Below are 18,521 nucleotides of genomic sequence, written 5' to 3'. Positions count from 1 at the left end.
AGGCAGCAGTGGCGAGCCCCTCCCACCCACCCCCCTCCTCCTCCCGGTGCCGGTCCCGAGACCAGGCGAACCCCAAAAAAGATGGAAAGGTTTGAGAGGCCGCAGCAGAAAGCGGCTCTCCAGAGCGGCCTGCGCTCTGCGCTGCTCCAAAGCGCGTGAAAGGAAGAATCTGAAGGACGTTTCTGTTCTTTTACTGTTTGCATGAAGCTCTGAGGAGGAAGAGGCGCTGGAAGCATCTTTGGAGGGGAAAAAAAAACTAATATCTGAGGAATCTGACTCCATTTTTCTGCCTTTTAGCTGCACGGTTCCTTAGTGTTTCCCTCCAAAACACGATTCACCACAAATGAACGTAGAAAATCAAGAAAAGTTGATTTTTTTGAGGCTTTAGTTTGACAGAAAGCTGCGTGTCTCCAGAACACGGAAAGGCCTCAGAGCCTTTTTATTCCTCCACAGAGAGGTAATACTAAAAAAGAAGTTAAATTTATCCATTTTGATGTTTATTGTGATCCCCTCCTCCCTGCTTTCTCGCCACACAGCAGCCTCATGAATATTAATGAGCTTTAATCCCCATTTAGAATTATATTTGAGGTTGGTTGACGCAAAGTTTAATAGGGACAGACCTCCAACTCACTGCAGAAGAAAAATCTGCTCCAAAAAGCTGCGGTCACTGAATCCCATCCTACTCCGTGTTGATGTTTCTGATGTGATTCTAACCCCAGAAACAAACACGGAGCTTTTCTTTCTTTTTCTTTTTTTTACTGCTGCGGCCTGAGAAGCTGCTTCTGTGGATTTCTGCTAAAAGAAAAAAAAACGCCAAGTTGTATAAATGAGGCCTGAGCTGAAAGCGAGCTAATGTTCAGAGAGAGAGGGGATGGAAATGACATTTTTATGTGAGGAAGAGGAGGAGGAGGAAGAGGAGGAGGGGAATCAAAGAGGAGCACTTTGACAGAGAAACTTAGACATCAATAGTCAGAGAGGAACAAGGTGATGTTGGAGGCCTGATGCTGCTCAGAGGAACATGAACGCACCTTTCTGAGCAGAGCTGCGTTTTTACGCACAGAGGCCAAAATGAAACAGAAATCACACAAATAAATGTGAGGGAGAAGGAAGAGGTCCATGAATGATAGATCTGGACACTCTTTAACGCAGCTGCTGATTTTTTTTTTATTTTAATATTTCAAACATGTGAAGTCCGAGCAGCCAGAGGCCACAGCAGCAGCTCCTCTTCACACAGCCTCCTTTAAATTATGCAAAAAGGCCATTCAGGAAATATGGCCCTCACCACACAAAAGAGACGCTTATTCTGACATTTCCCTGCATTTCTTGTTTTTTTTCCCTCTCTCGATGTGAGTAAGACCCCGAGATAAACCCCTGAACAAGTATCAAGTTATCAAGTTGCACCAACCTTTTGTAATAAGAGTATTTTGTCTAATCCCAAATTGCAGTTGAATTTTCTTAATGCTGAGCTGGTAAAGCCTGGGATTAGGCGGCGATGAGAGGAGGGGGAAAAGTTTTGTCCCTTCAGCCGGCAGGATTGGAAGCGGGCATCTGCGGGGATGTTGTCGGTGCTTATTAAAACGATGATGCATAAAACACAGAGTTGCAGGAGCCGCGGCGCCGCACGCAGAGAGCCGGGCTCCCTCAGGTGCAGCTTGTTTGGACGGCGGCGGGCGACGGGAAGGAACGCAGAGGCCGAGCGGCGCGCAGCACCTGTGAGGTGAGGCCAGGAGACATCAAAGCTCAGGAGATAATCCATTCAGCTGAAGGATCCTCAGCTGCACAGCCGCGCAGACACACCGCCGCCTTTTTTACGCAGCGCGTCGCTTTTATTCACTGAAAAAGGACTCCGAATGTTTTTCACTCCTGGAACACTAAAGAAGCCCGAGCGGCGCCGCAGAGGTAAGAGCGTTTCCGCCGTTTTACTCTTTGTTAAATCTAAAAACACAGAAAAAAAATGTTAAAATACTGGAGTAATCATCTGAAATTGTTTATGTTATTCGGCACTAATTTATATGAGGGATTATTTAAAATCCATGTGCGTAAAAGTTTGGCACAAAACTTTTACGCACGAACAGTTTTGTCCGGATAAAATCATTTAAAACGCACAGACATTTATTTTAATATTTTTTATGATAACTTTAAATCCTCATGCTAGAGGGAGGCCGTTTGGGTGATTTTTTTCCCTCACACACTCTCGGACACACACTCAGCTCTCCGTCCTTCACCGCTTTGGCCTTTTTTCTTTCACTTTTCTCTCCAGATTCCAGCCGCCGCGATAACAAAGTAAAACAAAGCGCCTCCGGGGACGCACGGTGCTGAAAACGTGCGCGTACAGTCGGTCCCAAACAGAGAAGAAACGAATCAGGAAATTAATTTGAAAGTATTAGAAAGGCCGGGCAGGACGTCTGCTGTCACAACCGATTTCCCAGCTTTAATCGGAGACGAGAGGCTGCCTGCAGGGACGGAGACCCGGACTCCCCGGTCCTGCTCCCGGTTTAGTTTTCACACCTAATTTCAGCCTCGGTGAATTAGTGTGAAGTGAAAACGGGCGATTTTAATGGTGTGAAATCTCGATATTTTTAAATATAGCTCTGAACACGAACAGTCTATCCACCTCCGTCCCGGCTGCGGGTCACCGAGTCTCTCCAGCTCTGAAGCCCGTCTGCAGCGGCTCAGGAGCGGCCTGGAGGAGAGCAAACATCTGCTCGGTACAAAGTGATTCCTCTAATCTTCCTCAGAGGAACCTGCTCAGCTCCGACCTCAAACAAAAAGAGCCCAACGCCAATTTTAATTTCTAAAGGCGCGCAGGTCGCAGGGGAATAGAGCAGAATAATCAGCATTTTCTAAACGCAGCGCAGAAGGAAAGGAAAGGAAAGGACTTCTGGGCGTGCATGCATTAAAAGAACTTTTTAAAAATAATAATAAAAACACAAACAGGAAGAATCAGATTTAAACCATGTGGAGGTAAAATCTGCAAATTCATCAAGAAAATTAGGAAAAATTAGGATTGCACGTTTTAAAAAGAGAAAATAATGAGAATAAAAACAATATAAAACTAAAACATTTCAAATATTCCAACAGGACGGCTTTAAAAAGAGGCCACACGCTGCTGCTCCGTGGAGTATGAAACCAGAAGGACTTTATTACTGAAGACTGGGTTATGACACTGGAATAAATAATCAGATAAATGTTCACACATAAAGAACAGCTGCACCAGATGTGGAGCTCTGAGATGCACGTGGAAGCAGATTTCTCTTCTTCTGAATACAATAAATAGAAACTAAAAAAAGTAGTTTTTTGAGGAAAAAAAAAAGCTCATAAATGAAATGTGATGTAGATTCACTTCCAAACGCAATAAATAATATATAAATCTGTTGTTTCTGACTACAACAAAAAAATAAAACAGGTTTTGGAAAGTGTTCAGAGCAGAGATGAAATTTACAACAAGAGGTTTTAGATTTTTAAAACATGTTTCTTTTGGTAAACTGCTTTCAAGCCAAGACAATTCAAAAACAAAAAGATAGAAAGTTATGAGATTTATGAACGGTTCCCCAGTTAAGATATTTTACAAGTAAAAAGAGAAATAATTCAAAGGTACAGTCCAGTAACGAAGAAGCTCCAGAAGACAGATCTCACTCTTTTTTTTTTTCTTCTTTAAAAAGTCCAAACGCTTCGTCTTCAGTGGAATAAAAGTCAGATCCTCCCGTTGCAGCCGGTTTGTTCTGTACCTCTCAAATATGTAACCGGCTGCTCCAGGCTCTGACGGGTTCCACTCAGGTACCGTTCTCCATCAGGAAAAGAAAAATACAGGATTTTAGTAGAAAGTCGGTGCAGAGGTCGAGTCTCTGAGGTTTAATGTCACCGAAACATCCGGATTCCAACCAGGAGCTGATAGAAAGGTCTAAAAGCAACTATCAAATAATAATAATATCAGTAATAATAATAATAATAATGATGATGATGATGATGATGATGGTACATTTCTTTCATCGGCTACATCCGTTGGTTGTTTTCTGACAATCATTGCAGGACACACTTCTCCTCCTTCTTGGCCATCTTGCCTTTGTTTTGCTCCAGCGTCCTCTCCAGGTGCTCGTCCTCCTCCTCGGCCCTGCAGATGGAGAGGTCCACAGGTCACACACACACACAGGTAATGCTGTCGGTGCCACGGCAACCGTCGCTGTGCCACCTGTGGAGTGGCGTGATGCCAGGAGGCCGAGCCGCAACCTTTAACCCGCCTGGAGCCAATCCCACCTGAGCAGGTTGGTCCAGATGTTTCCTCAGAGACTACGCTGTGTGTGTGTGTGTGTGTGTGTGTGTGTGTGTGTGTGTGTGTGTGTGTGTGTGTGTGTGTGTGTGTGTGTGCGTGCGTGCGTGCGTGCGTATAACTCACTGCTTCTCCTGAGCATCCAGGTCCCTGACCAGTGCGTCCCTCTTGTTCACCAGTATGACCAGTTCATCCAGCAGCAGCTGCTCTCGTCTCTTCTGGGCTTCGGTCTTCTGCCAGTCTGCAGGACATCAGAGAAACATCAGACCAGGAGCTCCTCTGAACACTCTGACACAGGGAGGAAAAGTCTACAGGATGCTAAAAACTCCAGTCTGAGCTCTTCAGATCCTCCTGAGGACACGATGTGGACGGAGACAGTTTGGTGAACGTTCTGATGAAGCTGCTGGACTGAGGAGACCAGCAGCTCCTCAGACTGGACCAGATCGAACACCAGAAGGATATCATCATTTAATGTGAAGCTTCCTGAGCACAGACTGATGGAAGAGGAGCTGCTGGAGAAAGTCCTCAATGAGAACTTTAGAAAAGGAGACCAACAGTTTGGTTCCTGTCTGAGGCTAAAATGAGGAAAAAAAAGTCTGATTATTTGAATGTTTTCATTTAATTTAAACCTAAAAATTCTTAAATCTTCTGAACCAACAGGAGCGTCTGAATGTCACCTCAGAGACAAACAAACCAACAGGTGAGCCTCCGGTCCAAACTCGTAGTCGGGGTCTGTGCAGGAAGGGGCCCCACAGAGGCCCCACAGGGTCCAGGTGGGACCCAGATCCAAATCCTCTCAGCCTCTCCCCCAGGAGGGGGGCCGCCCACAGGAGACGCTGCTCCCCCTGGGGCTCAAATATCCGCCTGGCGCCCTCGGTTCCACATTTACTCCCCCTCCTCCCCCGCCTCACCCCCAAAAACATCAGCAACGTGTGCAGCAATAAAGCAGGTTAAAGAGGTTGCTACTGCTGCTGCTGCTGTTGCTTGTTGTTGTTGTGACCAGAAGCAGGTGAACTCTCTGAAGTCTTTATTCTGCTGCCTCACGGCTTCAGAAGCAGGAAGTGAGAGCAGAGTTTCAGATTAAAAGCCTCCGTCCCAGAGAGGATTCAAACAGAAACTTCAGCCTCCATCAATATTTAAGTTGCTATTGATCGGACAATAAAAGGAACGTTTTCAAATGTCACACCCCAAAATAAGTTGATTAAAAATAAATACCCTGTCATTGAGTCAAATTGCAGCCATCAGACTGAGTCCTGCTGGGCTCAGAGTTGGTCCTCAAAGGTCTGAGCTCCTCACGGCTCTTTGAAGTCGACGAGGAGAGAAATCAGCTCAGTCCTAATATTTAGTTGCTGTCAGGGAGAAAATCTACTCTCCTCTGGTCCAGACACTGAAAATATGTTCTAACCTGCATATGGAGGGAGTTCCTGTCTTTCTTTTCTTTTTTCTTTTTAAAGGAGGCTGAGGACTGAGAGACAGAGGACAGAGTGTGAGTCATCATGTGAGTCGTAAGCTTTAGATAATTGTGCGACAGGAATGTGTAACTCTCCCACAATCCTCTGGAAGGAAAAAAACAAGAAAAAAAATCCTTCAGAGACTTCAGCCAGAAAGCCACGGTCCAGAGGAGGGGGAGGGAAGGGGGAGGCTGTCAATCACACGTCTCTAGCCCCGCCCCCCTCATTAGGAAGGTAAACAATAAAAAGAGGCAATGAGAGACGAGACCAGACACAACCTGAAAGCACCAGGAACCGAGGAACACCGTAGTACTACAGTATCACCACAGTATTACAGGAACACCACAGTACTACAGTACCTGGGTAACACCATAGTACTACAAGACTGTAGTACTGTAACACCAGGTAATACTAAGTAACCAGAGCTGGAGGACAAACAGACTGAGACTCACACAGACCTTCAAGCCCCGCCTCCCCCACAGACCTCCTCCTCTAAGCCCCGCCTCCCCTCAGACGGGGAGAGAGGGGGAGGTATTCAGATAACCCTCTGGTAACCATGTGATTCTGAACAATCCTCAGAAGAATGCTCCAGTTCAAATCCCCATGAAGCCCCCCCCCCCCTCCTCCATCCATCCGTCCCCCATCCATCCATCCATCCGTCCGTCCGTCTGTCTCTCCAGAAATATGGAGACTTGACATCAGAGGAGCTCAGACTCAAACAGCCCTGAATGGTGCTTTTGGCCCAAATCCAAGAGGAATCAAGAGACAAAAAGTGTCACCAGAGGAGGAGAAAGTCGAGTGGATGGATAAATAAAAGGCATCTCGACTGGGACAAAGACCCTCTGTGGGTCTCAGGCTGATGTTAAAGACAGATCACAGACTGATCAATATTCCCTCTGATCGATCTCTAAAAGGCTACAACTGAAGATTAAACGTCATTTTCTTATTGTTAACAACAAAAACAATGAACTGAACCTTCTTTCTTCACTCATTTCTGCTGTTTTAGTCCAAAAACTATTAAAATGCATCACTGAGCTGCTGAACCTGGAGTTTGGGTCAAAAACACTTTACTGAACTACCATCTGTACTACAGCAGCCAGATAGAATCCATTAGCTGTCAACTATTTGTGTTGTTGTGATGTGTTGTTTGTGCTCCTGCAGATGCATCAGCTCCATAAAACCTCATTTTACCATCAATATTACAGCTGCAACCATTAATCCATTAGTTCTCAATGTTTAAACTAATCAGTTGAGGATTTTTTAAAGGAAAAAAAGGCTAAATTCTCTGATTCCAGCTTCTAAAATTGAATATTTTCTGGTTTATTTACTCCTTTATGATAACAAATTCAATTTTTGGGGTTGTGGACAAAACAAAACCCTGAAGAAATTTTTTCTGTATTTTCTGACATATTACAAACCAAAAAACTTTGAATTAATTATTAAACTGCAAATCTTCTCTGTACATATTTTTTTTATTATACATATATATTCTAACTATTATTCTCTGCATACCTGCTCTTATTGCTCATTTTCCATTATTTATTTTTATTAGTGTGTTTATATTTACACTACTGTTCAACAGTTTGGGGTCACCCAGTAAAACTCCCACTTTTATCCATGTGCTAACATAACTGCACAAGGGTTTTCTAATCATCAATGAGCCTTTCAACACCATTAGCTAACACAATGTAGCATTAGAACACAGGAGTGATGGTTGCTGGAAATGTTCCTCTGTACCTCTATGGAGATATTCCATTAAAAATCAGCTGTTTCCAGCTACAATAGTCATTTACCACATTAACAATGTCTACACTGGATTTATCCTTCATTTAATGTTATCTTCACTGAAAAAAAAAAGATTTTCTTTCTAAAATAAGGACATTTCTGAGTGACCCCAGACTTTTCAACAATAGTGTATGTTCTTATATCCTCTGCATACCCATTTTCCATTATTTATTCCTATTAGGGTGATTAATATTTATATTCTACCTATGTTTAGTCCAAATTCAGGGTCTTTTTCTGAAAATCTGCAATTGTAAAGATTCTTATATTTTTTTAATATATTTTTGCAAAATTTGGTACAATTATTGACAATTAACAACAAAAAAGAAGTATTAGTTCAATAACTATACAAAGATTTGATTATTAAATGAAATCTCTCACGTAATTAGAGGACTTTTCACAAGAAAAATGTAGAAAGTTTTTTCATTAGCATCCATCCAACCATCCATCCATCCAGTCTGTCAGTAAATGTAACTTTATTTACTGATTTTAAACATCTCCATGTTCAGAAGGAACCAATGAGTGTCACGGAGCAGGAGTTAGAGACAGAAAGTTCAGTTTGATTTCGTCACAATAAAAACAAGTAGAATATTACATTTCTGGTCCTCAGCTTTCATTAATGTTGGTTCATCTTTGTTCTAAGCCCACCTGACCTGCTTTAGTAAGAAAATAAAGCTCCCAACAACTGATCAAAGACAGTTTGGAAACTTTTCAGAAGGAAGAAGGATCAGGCAGCCGTCAACAATCCACAAACTGCAGCATGAACCTGAACAAAAACTCACAACTGCAGCATGAATCTGAACAAAAACTCACAACTGCAGCATGAATCTGAACAAAAACTCCCAGCTGCAGCGCCTGTTGTGTGGCGTGTTGACAACCAGCAGCATGTAATGTCACGTTAGCTTCACAACAGGAGCTGCCAGGTCCTGGAAGACGCACACCTGCTGCTGAGATGACAACATTTAAGGTGTTGAAGAGCTGAACGGCCTCGCTGCCAATAAACAAAGACGCTTATTTCCAGGATTCCCTAAAACTCAGCTGCAATCGACCTGCGACATCATCAAAAGCTGGCCGTGTGATTGGATTGCAGAGTCGCACCTAATCAATCAGGGTCTGTAGCAGCCGCCCGGCGTGGCACAAAGCCCCAATAGATTGACAAATCAGGGGTGTGTGTGTGTGTGTGTGTGTGTGTGTGTGTGTGTGTGTGTGTGTGTGTGGGGAGGGGGATAAGCTCCTGCATAGGATTACATATTGATTTTAAACATATAAAAAAGCTTATCATATCAAACCATAACAGGAAAAACTCTGGGAGCGGCTATGCAGAAATCCCTTTTAGATGGCGAGAGGGCGTCCACTTTAACACACACACACACCTTGGAGGAGGAAGCCAAGACTGCGTGTGTGTGTGTGTGTGTGTGTGTGTGTGTGTGTGTACGTATGTGTGAATGGGGAGCAGATAAAGAGGGCATAGTGGATCAGTTTAGTGGCAGTGAGATGAGAGCGTGGCATACAGATGGCATTTTCCCGCCTGGCATCGCACCAAGACGCTACAAGCAGGCGGTTATCACTGAGCATGCTCAGAGATGATATCAGCGACGGCAGCCACAAATCAAACTCTGAGCTGCAGTGTTTTAACGCTCATGTCGTTCTGCAGGTCAAAATTGACCCGTTTTAAAGTTTGAAAATGTGGAAAAAAAAATATTTCCACAGTGAAACTTCTGATGTCCACATTTTCAACATTTTTGGGGAATCTTTGAACATTTTTTGCTGGAAAAAAAAGAAATGTTAAAAATGTTTCTTAAGAACATTCACATAAAAATCAACCAAAATCCAGAGAATTTTGTTGGATTTTGGTTGATTTTTATGTGAATGTTCTTAAAGAAAATATTAGAAGTTTTACTGATATATATGGAATCACTTTAGATATTTTTAGGATTTTTTTGAAGATTTTTACTAATTTTCTGAAAATATTTACATGAATTTTCTTGCCATAAAAAAATCAAACTTTTCAGGGAAATTTTTAAGGAATTATTGGAATTTTCTTCCTGAAGGTTTTGCAACTTTTCAGAAATTTGGGTAACTTTTTTGCTGAATTTTTGGATTTTTTCAGACAAGGAAAAAATATTTTTTGGTGCCTGTAAATGAGGACAACAGGAGGGTTAACGTTTAATACTGATGGTGAAGCAGCTCCAACTACAGTTTCTATCATTGTTTATCCTCAATCAGTGGGATTCCACCTGTTTCTGGGTTAATACTCATGGTTTTGGATGCGCTGCTGGTTTTTTCCTTGTTTTTTATATGATTTAACAACACCAACACATCTGTAAGCACTGTTTTTTTGTGTTGAAATGATTAAAAATTGATGTAAACTCTGATCTAAGTCCTGCTGCTGCCTCCGTCCTCCCTTCATACACTTTAAACAACAAACGTCAGTCTCAGTTTTTTTGGGGTAAATAATCGTTCCTTTTAAATCCTCAGTGAAAATGCAGCAGCAGAATTTGAGAGAGATCAGGTTTACAGGTGGACTTCCTCTCAGTACCTTTGATCTTCTTTGTGACTTTTATGTGTTTAAAATATGAGTTCTATCGATGCATAAAATGATCTTTCAGCTGAGAAGAAATAAATCTGAGGACACTTTAGAGGAGTTTGTCCTTTAGCAGATCAGCTTCAGAGTTGATTTCAGAGAAACTGTGTCCTCTCATGTTCCTGAGTCCTGCAGCTCACGTCAGCAGAACAAATGTAGAATAAAAGCTCCAGAGTCAGACCTTCACCTCTGTTCTGGTCTACAGACGAGGCCAAACAGCAGAACTTCTAATCTCCTGCTTGAACTTCTATCTGTCTGACTACTGACTTTTACTTTTATTATTGGGGTCATTTTATCTCCAATCATCAGATTTAGAGAGATATTTCTGCTCCATAATTTCTGATTTACCTGATTTTTTACTAGAAAAACATGTGGACAATTCTAAAGATATTTGTGAAATTTTAGCTTTATACACAAAATACTTTACAAGATCATCAAAAAACTAAAATACTATGTAAATCCACTTTGAGCAATTTTTCATGCATTAAATTGAGGCTGTTTGAATGATGATATCTGAGGAACTATTAAAGATAAAAGCCTGAAGTTTTCACTATTATTTGTCGTCGCTTTGTGTTCTATTGGGAATAAACTTCAAGACCAAAGTCACAACTGAACTATGAAGGAAGATAAAGTGTGAGTACATCTGTATTTATATAGCTGTAAAAGTTCAGCTTAGTTACGAAGCATTGAGCTGAAAATGTGACCGAAAACAACTTTATATGTTTGTGTTCAAAAATGACTTTTCCTCATCAGATCCTGTGAACCATTCTGAAACTGGACTTGGAATATCTGTGGAGCTCAGTCAGTTATTCATGTTTAACAAAAACAGCTTAGTTTTCATTTTTGTGATAATTTTGAAGTATTCTACAGCGGTGGAAAAAACGTTTTGGGACCCCCATACATCTGTGAAATATCGCATCAAGAATCCCTCTGAGGTCTTCAGTGGAATTTATTTTAGTCCAATTCTAGCCAGAATACTAAACACATCCTAAAAAAGACAATAAAACTTCAAACTGATTGGTTCCATAAAATAAGAACTTTTGAGTATTGGGTTGTTTTTGTTAGTTTTTCTTGTAAATAATACCTCTGTATAAGTTTAGTTTTGTATTATTGTGACCTGCAGCTGCATCTGGTTCAGAAAATATCACCACCTGACTTTTGCATTATCAATTGTTTGTTAATATGAGAACAAAGATGGGACTTTTCATGATGGTTTCATTTATTTTAACTCACCAATAATCAGAGATCTACTGTCTAATATTGTAGATTCTAAATCAATGACGTGATGAGAAATAAGAGTGAAAATTTCAGGCTGTTACCATTAATAGTTCCTCAGATATTATCAAACACATGCAGACAGATGTCAGTGTGAATACAAGTGCTGACGGGCGATTTTTAAAGACATTTCATCTCAGAAAGTATTTATTATGTTAAACTAAAATTTCACAAAAACTTTATCAATGTGCAGATATTGTACGAAATAAAAACTTCAGAGCTGGTGGAGCAGAAATTACTGTAAAAATGTGCTGATTTGAAAAATAATGACATCATTAAATTTTTTTGCAAAATATATCAATATAAAATTTCACAGACACCGTTTTAATTATCCAGAATTTATGATGAGAAAGTTTCAAGCATAACTCTGATTTAAGGTGGAATGATCTGATATCTGACAATACTGATCAGAGCAGCTCAGAGTGGAGACAGAAACTAGAACTGAACTCAAACTCTGACTGTTCAGATCCACAGAGGTGTGTTTGTATCAGTGCGGGTGTAGACTTTCCTCAGCGGGGTGTGTGTGTGTGTGTGTGTGTGTGTGTGTTTCTTCTCTCTCTCTGTGTCATCGACTGGCCAACCAAATCAGCAATTACTCGCACGCCCGACCATCGCTCAATGGAGCTGCCCAAGCACCAAATAAGAGCCAACACACACACGCACACGCACGCGCACATGCACACACACACACACACACACACACACACACACACACACACACACACACACACACCTGTGAGATGTAAACAGACAAACAGAGCCCAACAGATCCTCACACACACCCAGCCAGCCGTCCTCCCAGCAGCTCAAGACTATCTGTGGCTCTGCTGAAAGGTAAACCTGTGAATGTTAAGTGGCTCCTCAGGGCAGCTGATAAGTTAGTCAGCTGCAAATCCAACAAGTCCACATGAAGGCAGAGAGGACGGCGGTGACACGACACACACCACCTCAACACACACACTATCTCTGCTCTCTCACCTCCACACACACATAGGTGAGCAGCAATACTTCATACAAATCCGATATATAAAGAAACGTGCACTCAGAGCAGCAGCAGGATGCTCACACAGCAACGCACACCAAGGAAACACTAAAACACACACGCACACACAGAGCTTGAAACAAACACACACTCCACAATAAGAAGCACAGAAAGTGAAATATCGATATTTGATTGCAGCTAAATACAAATATATAAAGTGGACAACAAAGAGGACAACTTTGATGCAAACCTGGTGTGCTTCAGTACTGACTGCTGCACATCTGCTGCAGCTGGACAACAGATTAGTAAAGATTTTAACTAGGGCTGGGACTTTAAAGCGTTAATTTCGATTAATTAATTACCGCGAAAATAACGTGTTAAAAATAATAATGCAATTAATTGCAGCCTCCTCAGTTCCCTCATTTCTGGCACACCAGTAACGCTGATGAACACTCCAGCCCAGTAGGTGGCAGTAATGAACCTAAAGTCTGTTTGTAGCCATGAAGAAGAAGCACAGGAAGCACTGAGTGAAGTCAGGCACTGGTGAACAGTGAAGGAAGATGAGATTGAGCTTGTTGGACAGAAAGTTTCCTTTTAAAAATCTTCCTGATGGCAGCTTGGATAAAAGCCTGGTTGTGTGTAAATTGTACAACAAAGAGTTTTCTGATCACTGCGTCACTTCAAGCCGACGGTATCACCTCAATGTAAAACATGTTGCTCTTAGCACCAGAGCTAACGTTAGCTACGAGTCATGCTAACGGCTAACAGTGTAGCCATCCCATAATAGACCACTTTTCTAGACAGTGCTTGAGTTTACAGAAAGTCTCAAAATGTTGAATAAAATCGCTATAATTGCACTTAGATTTGCAGTAATCTGTGAATGTAGCAGACAGATGAAAAATGCAGATAAATAGAAATGAAACATTTTTGTGGTTTAAATTTTTACTCCGTTGAGGCTCTGCCTCCTTGTAGGAGGAATAACCAAAACAACAAAAATATCTCTTTTAATAACTTCATTATAAACTTTTTGTTTATAAAAAAAATTACATAAATAAAAATTGATATTCCTATAAAAAGAAACATCAAAATTCCACCATTTATCAGACCCAGAAAAGATGAAAACAGAATGAATCGCTGAATTTTCAACTTTCTGTAGCTCCTTGAACTACTTATGTTGATTTTATGTGCCATACAGTTGAAAAAACAACTAAATTCAGGCTTTAAGTCATCAAAATCACTTTTTTCTATATGTCCCATTTTCCTTTTTTAAAATAAATTTTAAATTATAAACACATATATGTCTATTCATTGATTCAACTGTCAACCACAATTTTATTTGAATTGAAAAACTTCGCTTATTTTGTCAATTATTGCTATTTGACAAAACTGCAATTATTGAAATTAATTAATTACAAAGCCTGTAATTAGATTAATTTTTTAATCGCGTCCCACCACTAATTTTAACACCTATTTACACTAATATGTGTAGACAGAAACTGTTAGCATGAAAATAGACCTAAACACTGAAACACTGAAAGCTGAAACAAACACTCCGAGACACATGAAGCAGAAAAAGTGAAATCCTCCCGTCTGACTGGAGCTTCAGACGCTGCGGCTCGATAAATAGAAATAAATAAAGAGTTGGACACAGTGGCGTTTGGTCGGCTGCAGCTCCAGCTGGATGTCTGCTCCCTCTGACTCCTTCCTGCTAATTAGAATTGATTTATTATGGAGCAGGTATCTTATCAGGAGCCTGCTGAAATTACAATGGCTGTCCGAAGGCTGGAGGGGTGGGGAGTGGGGATGGTCAATGTCGAATAGCAAAATCAATTAGCATTGATTGGCAAAAGGTTCATTTTGCCAAAGAGGACGCAGTCGAAAGGGATTAAACTTCCCTCTGACAACTTTGATACGACACAATGGCTGCTTTTCTGGCTGCGGTGTCGTTAACAAGCTTTCAATAGCACAACTGCAGCTTTCTCTCTTTGTACCTCAAAAACCCCGCTCTCAATGCAGCTGTGGCTAGATTTCAAATCAGGCATCGGCTAGTCTGGCCTGGCTGGGAAACAGATAGCATTGATCAAGTATCAAGGAGTAAAATCCCCTCGCAAGCTCGCATCTTAATCCTCCTCAAGGAGAATTCAAATGGAGGCGCTTCAGGCTCCTGATGGTTGTGGTCACCTGTCGACAGGTGGACGGACTAGAACTGGACAGGAGGAGAAAAACCAAGCACTAAAACAACCTGACAAGAGATGGAAAATAAACCAGAGCTGCTGCTATTCTACTAACTAAAACATTCTCCATATGTTTTGGTAAATTAGTCTCAGGATTCAGGAGGATTTAGGAATCAAATGAACTCCAGAAAGGGATTTCTCTACTCATTAGTGGCTTGTTCACTTCACCACAGCAGTCAGTAACAGAATCTACTCTGCAGTGGAAGCTGGTGGAGCTCAGGATGTCAGGATACACAGAAATGCACCAAAATGCACAGAAATGCGAGTTTCCTGCTGCAGCTGAAGCTCTGCAGCCTCCCTCAGTCTGTCTTACCCTCGATGGCCAGCATGGCTCTCAGCTCCCGGTTCAACAGCTCGAAGCGTCTCTCCAGATCGTGTTCTTTCTCCCTGTGGCAAGTTAGAGAGGAAAACACACACACAGAGACAGACACACAACAAAGTTCATCAATATGTTAATGACTAAATCATTAAGTACTTAAAGAAACCTGCAATAAACATCGATTCTGCCACTCGCCAGGACCTTCTCTGGCTTCACATTAATCTACTGCACATAACTGATACTCATAGAGCTCCCAGCCCTGGTGCAGGGAGGAGTGTGTGTGTGTGTGTGTGTGTACGTGTGTGTGTGTGTGTGTGTGTGTGTGTGTATACGTGTGTGTGTGTGTGTGTGTGTGTGTTTTTGGGGGGGGGGGGGAATACAAAGGAGGTAAAATACATTAAAGCAGAAAGATAAAGGAAGAAATGTGTATCTATGGATATTTCATACCTGTGTGGCCCTACTCGTGTGTGTGTGTGTGTGTGTGTGTGTGTGTGTGTGTGTGTGTGTGTGTGTGTGTGTGTGTGTGTGTGTGTGTGCAGCACAAATTGAATTCTTCCCTCTTTCAGCCATATTAAAAAATGAGCTAATTCGGCCCCTAATAGAATTTGTCCTTCACAGGCGTCTTTTCTCTTGTGCGGCACAAAGACGGAGCAGAGCGGCTAATAATCAGCCCTTCTGTCAATTGGTCACTTTAAAAGCTCCCCTTTCCCATGATATAATGTGATTATGAATAGTTCAATCTCTCCTCCACTCGCACACTTTGAAATCCCAAATGAAGAAGAAAAAGCAGCCAGTGTGCGTGTCCTCCACCTGTCGCAGCTGACCACATACAAAGAGACTGGAGATAGAGTAGCGATGGCCACATTTCTATTGATTTCATATCCCACCACATGTAAATCAATGATAGACAGAGGGCTGAATGGAGTAGCGACAACACTCCCAACCGGGTTGATCTAACGCCTGAACGGATGCTGCTCTCTCAAAGTGGGGAAGATTTAGAGAAAAGCTGTTTCCACTAAAACAAAGTGCCTTCATGAGATGTAAAACAGAGTAGAGAGGAGGAACGTACAGCAGAGAGAGCTGGTTCTGTCTCCTGATCAGGGCGTTCTTCTTGTTGACCAGCATGAACCACTCCTGCATCATGGCCTCCTCCTCCTCCTTGTTGTTGCCTGGAAAGTGAACACAAAAAAACACAAAGCTACACTCAAGATTTCACTAAAATCTCTGCTGCTTCCTTTGAAAATCATACACAAGTTTAGTGATGAGTCTTTAACTCTCCTGTTGTCTTCATTTACAGGCACAAAAAAATATTGTTACCTTGTCTGAAAAAAATCCAAAAATTCAGCAAAAAAAAATCCCCAAATTTCTGAAAATTTGCAAAACCTTCAGGAAGAAAATTGCAATAATTCCTTATAAGTTTCCCTTCAAAGTTTTATTTTAAATAAATCCCCCAACTTTGGCAAGAAAATTCTTGTAAATATTTTTTAAAAATGAGTAAAAATCTTCCAAAAAAATCCTAAAAATATCTAAAGTGATTCTATATATATCAGTAAAACTTCTAATATTTTCTTTAAGAACATTCACAAAAAAATCAACCAAAATCCAGCAAAATTTGCTGGATTTTGGTTGATTTTTTTGTGAATGTTCTTTTGAAACATTTTTAACATTTCTTTTTTTCCAGCAAAAAATGTTCAAAGATTTCCCCAAAATGTTGAAAATGTGGACATGAGAAGTTTCACTGTGAAAATATATATATTTTTTCACATTTTCAAACTTCAGAATGAGTCAATTTGACCCACAGGGCGACACGAGAGGTAAAGTTTAAAAATGTGGAAAAAAAAATATTTTCACAGTGAAACTTCTGATGTCCACATTTTCAACATTTTCGGGAAATCTTTGAGCATTTTTTGCTGGAAAAAATTTTTTAAAAATGTTTCATAAGAACAGTCACATAAAAATCAACCAAAATTCAGCTAATTTTGTTGATTTTTGGTTGATTTTTTTCTGAATGTTCTTCAAGAAAATATTAGAAGTTTTACTGATATATATGGAATCATTTTGGATATTTTTTAGGATTTTTTTGGAAGACTTTTATTCATTTTTTGAATATATTTACAATTTTAATTTTTTTTATTTTAAATTTCTATTTCTTGCCAAATTTAGGGATTTTCTTTTTTAATAAAACTTGTAATGGAAACTTTTAAGGAATTTTCTTCCTGAAGATTTTGCAAGTTTTCATAAATTTGGGGAATTTTTTGCTAAATTTTTGGATTTTATTCAGACAAGGGAACATTATTTTTTGGTGCCTGTGAATGAGGACAACAGGAGGGTTAAACCATCAGAAATCAGAGCTCAGAGAGAAGTGGAGTTTCTTAGTCCAGCAGATATTCATATATATGTGTGCAAATACACTCCTCCTCGCCTATATTCCTTCAGTAAACATCCACATACTTCACACCCCATCAACACGTCTTCAGCTAGATTAACTAAGTGATTACCGTGGGGCCCTCTACAGAGTGGATCCTCTCACTGTAGGCCAACACATCTCCCACCAGTCACTCAGCGCGCCGTAAAAACCACGTCTCTGGACTCTGCTGATGGTGTAAGACCTGATCAGCACACAGAGATGTAGCCAGCTCACATCATGGCTAATGGAGGCTTTGCCCATGCCTGGGGCTGAAGCTCTGCGCTGTAACTCACTGAGGAGCTACGATGGGAGGAAGCAAACAACCGATATGACAGAAGAACGTTCAGACGTTAGCCAGGTAGCAGAAACAGCCTCTGTCATGTTAGACCTGGGATAAAGACGAGCTGCAGGCCGTCTGTAAAATCAGACGATCTGAAGGTTTCATCCAAACCAGAACCTGAGATCATTCAGAAATTACAGAAAGATGCTATTCAAGCTTTCTGCTGTTTCATGGTTGGTAAGCAGCAGAAGAAGTGCTGGTTTGGTATCAAAATATTCAATAACAAGAATAAATTTACATCAAATTTTTGAGGTAAAATAATATTAGAGCTTTAAATGTACATTTTGCCCAAAGACAATATTCTCCTACAAATAAAACTGTATAGAACTGGTGAGAGACTGTAATAGACGCACATTAAATGTCTGTTTAAAGGTAAAGCTGCATTATTTTATCATTGATTAATCTGTCAATTCGTTTCTGGATTAACTGATTAGTTGCTTAATCTATGAAATGTATTTATTTATCCTTGATAAATATGCTTGAATCCTAACCTAGAAAATGTCAGAAAATACTTGTAAATTTTTAAACTATATTCCTTATGTTTGCACTATCTTTGCTGCTCTAATACTGCGGATTTCCTGACTGTGGGATTAATTAAATTTTATCTCAGCTCATCTTAAATGTTCTCTTTTGTCCACAAACAGAAAATATTCAGTTTACTGTCACAGAGGAGGAAAGAAACCAAAAAACATTTACATTTTAGAAGCTTGAATCTGAGAATTTGGACATTTTTTCCCTTAAAAATTCAGAAACTGCTAAATTGATCATCAAAATTTGACAGTTAATTAAGATTAATTATTGCGGCTCTACTTAGAGGTGACACAAAAACCTACATCTTTTTGTTTCTATTTTGATAAATAATTGTGTTTGTTCGTCATCT

The 18,521-nt window shown here is 40.5% G+C and overlaps 1 protein-coding gene and 1 long non-coding RNA gene across 10 annotated transcripts in view; one reads left to right on the top strand and one right to left on the bottom strand.

The window, feature by feature from the left end:
• Window positions 1-872: 872 nt before the first annotated feature.
• On the top strand, window positions 873-8,094 carry LOC129350875 (uncharacterized). Its single transcript, XR_008604447.1, has 3 exons — window positions 873-1,899; window positions 4,030-4,262; window positions 4,447-8,094. It is a non-coding gene; the product is annotated as an uncharacterized LOC129350875 (long non-coding RNA).
• ehbp1 (EH domain binding protein 1) overlaps window positions 3,114-18,521 on the bottom strand; it is a 211,641-nt gene continuing 196,233 nt past the window's right edge. For all 9 annotated transcript variants that reach the window (XM_055018950.1, XM_055018956.1, XM_055018957.1 and 6 more), the window contains 4 exons: window positions 15,964-16,063; window positions 14,889-14,962; window positions 4,394-4,508; window positions 3,114-4,111 (listed from right to left, as the gene is read on the bottom strand). In XM_055018950.1, the coding sequence (XP_054874925.1) occupies window positions 4,021-4,111; window positions 4,394-4,508; window positions 14,889-14,962; window positions 15,964-16,063 (380 nt within the window). In that variant the 3' untranslated portion in view covers window positions 3,114-4,020. The remainder of the gene's footprint in view (window positions 4,112-4,393; window positions 4,509-14,888; window positions 14,963-15,963; window positions 16,064-18,521) is intronic.

Source organism: Amphiprion ocellaris, chromosome 16 (assembly GCF_022539595.1).
Source record: "Amphiprion ocellaris isolate individual 3 ecotype Okinawa chromosome 16, ASM2253959v1, whole genome shotgun sequence".
Lineage (NCBI taxonomy): Eukaryota > Metazoa > Chordata > Actinopteri > Pomacentridae > Amphiprion > Amphiprion ocellaris.
Note: the sequence above shows the minus strand (reverse complement) of the source record. Positions and strands in the feature narration are given on the sequence as shown.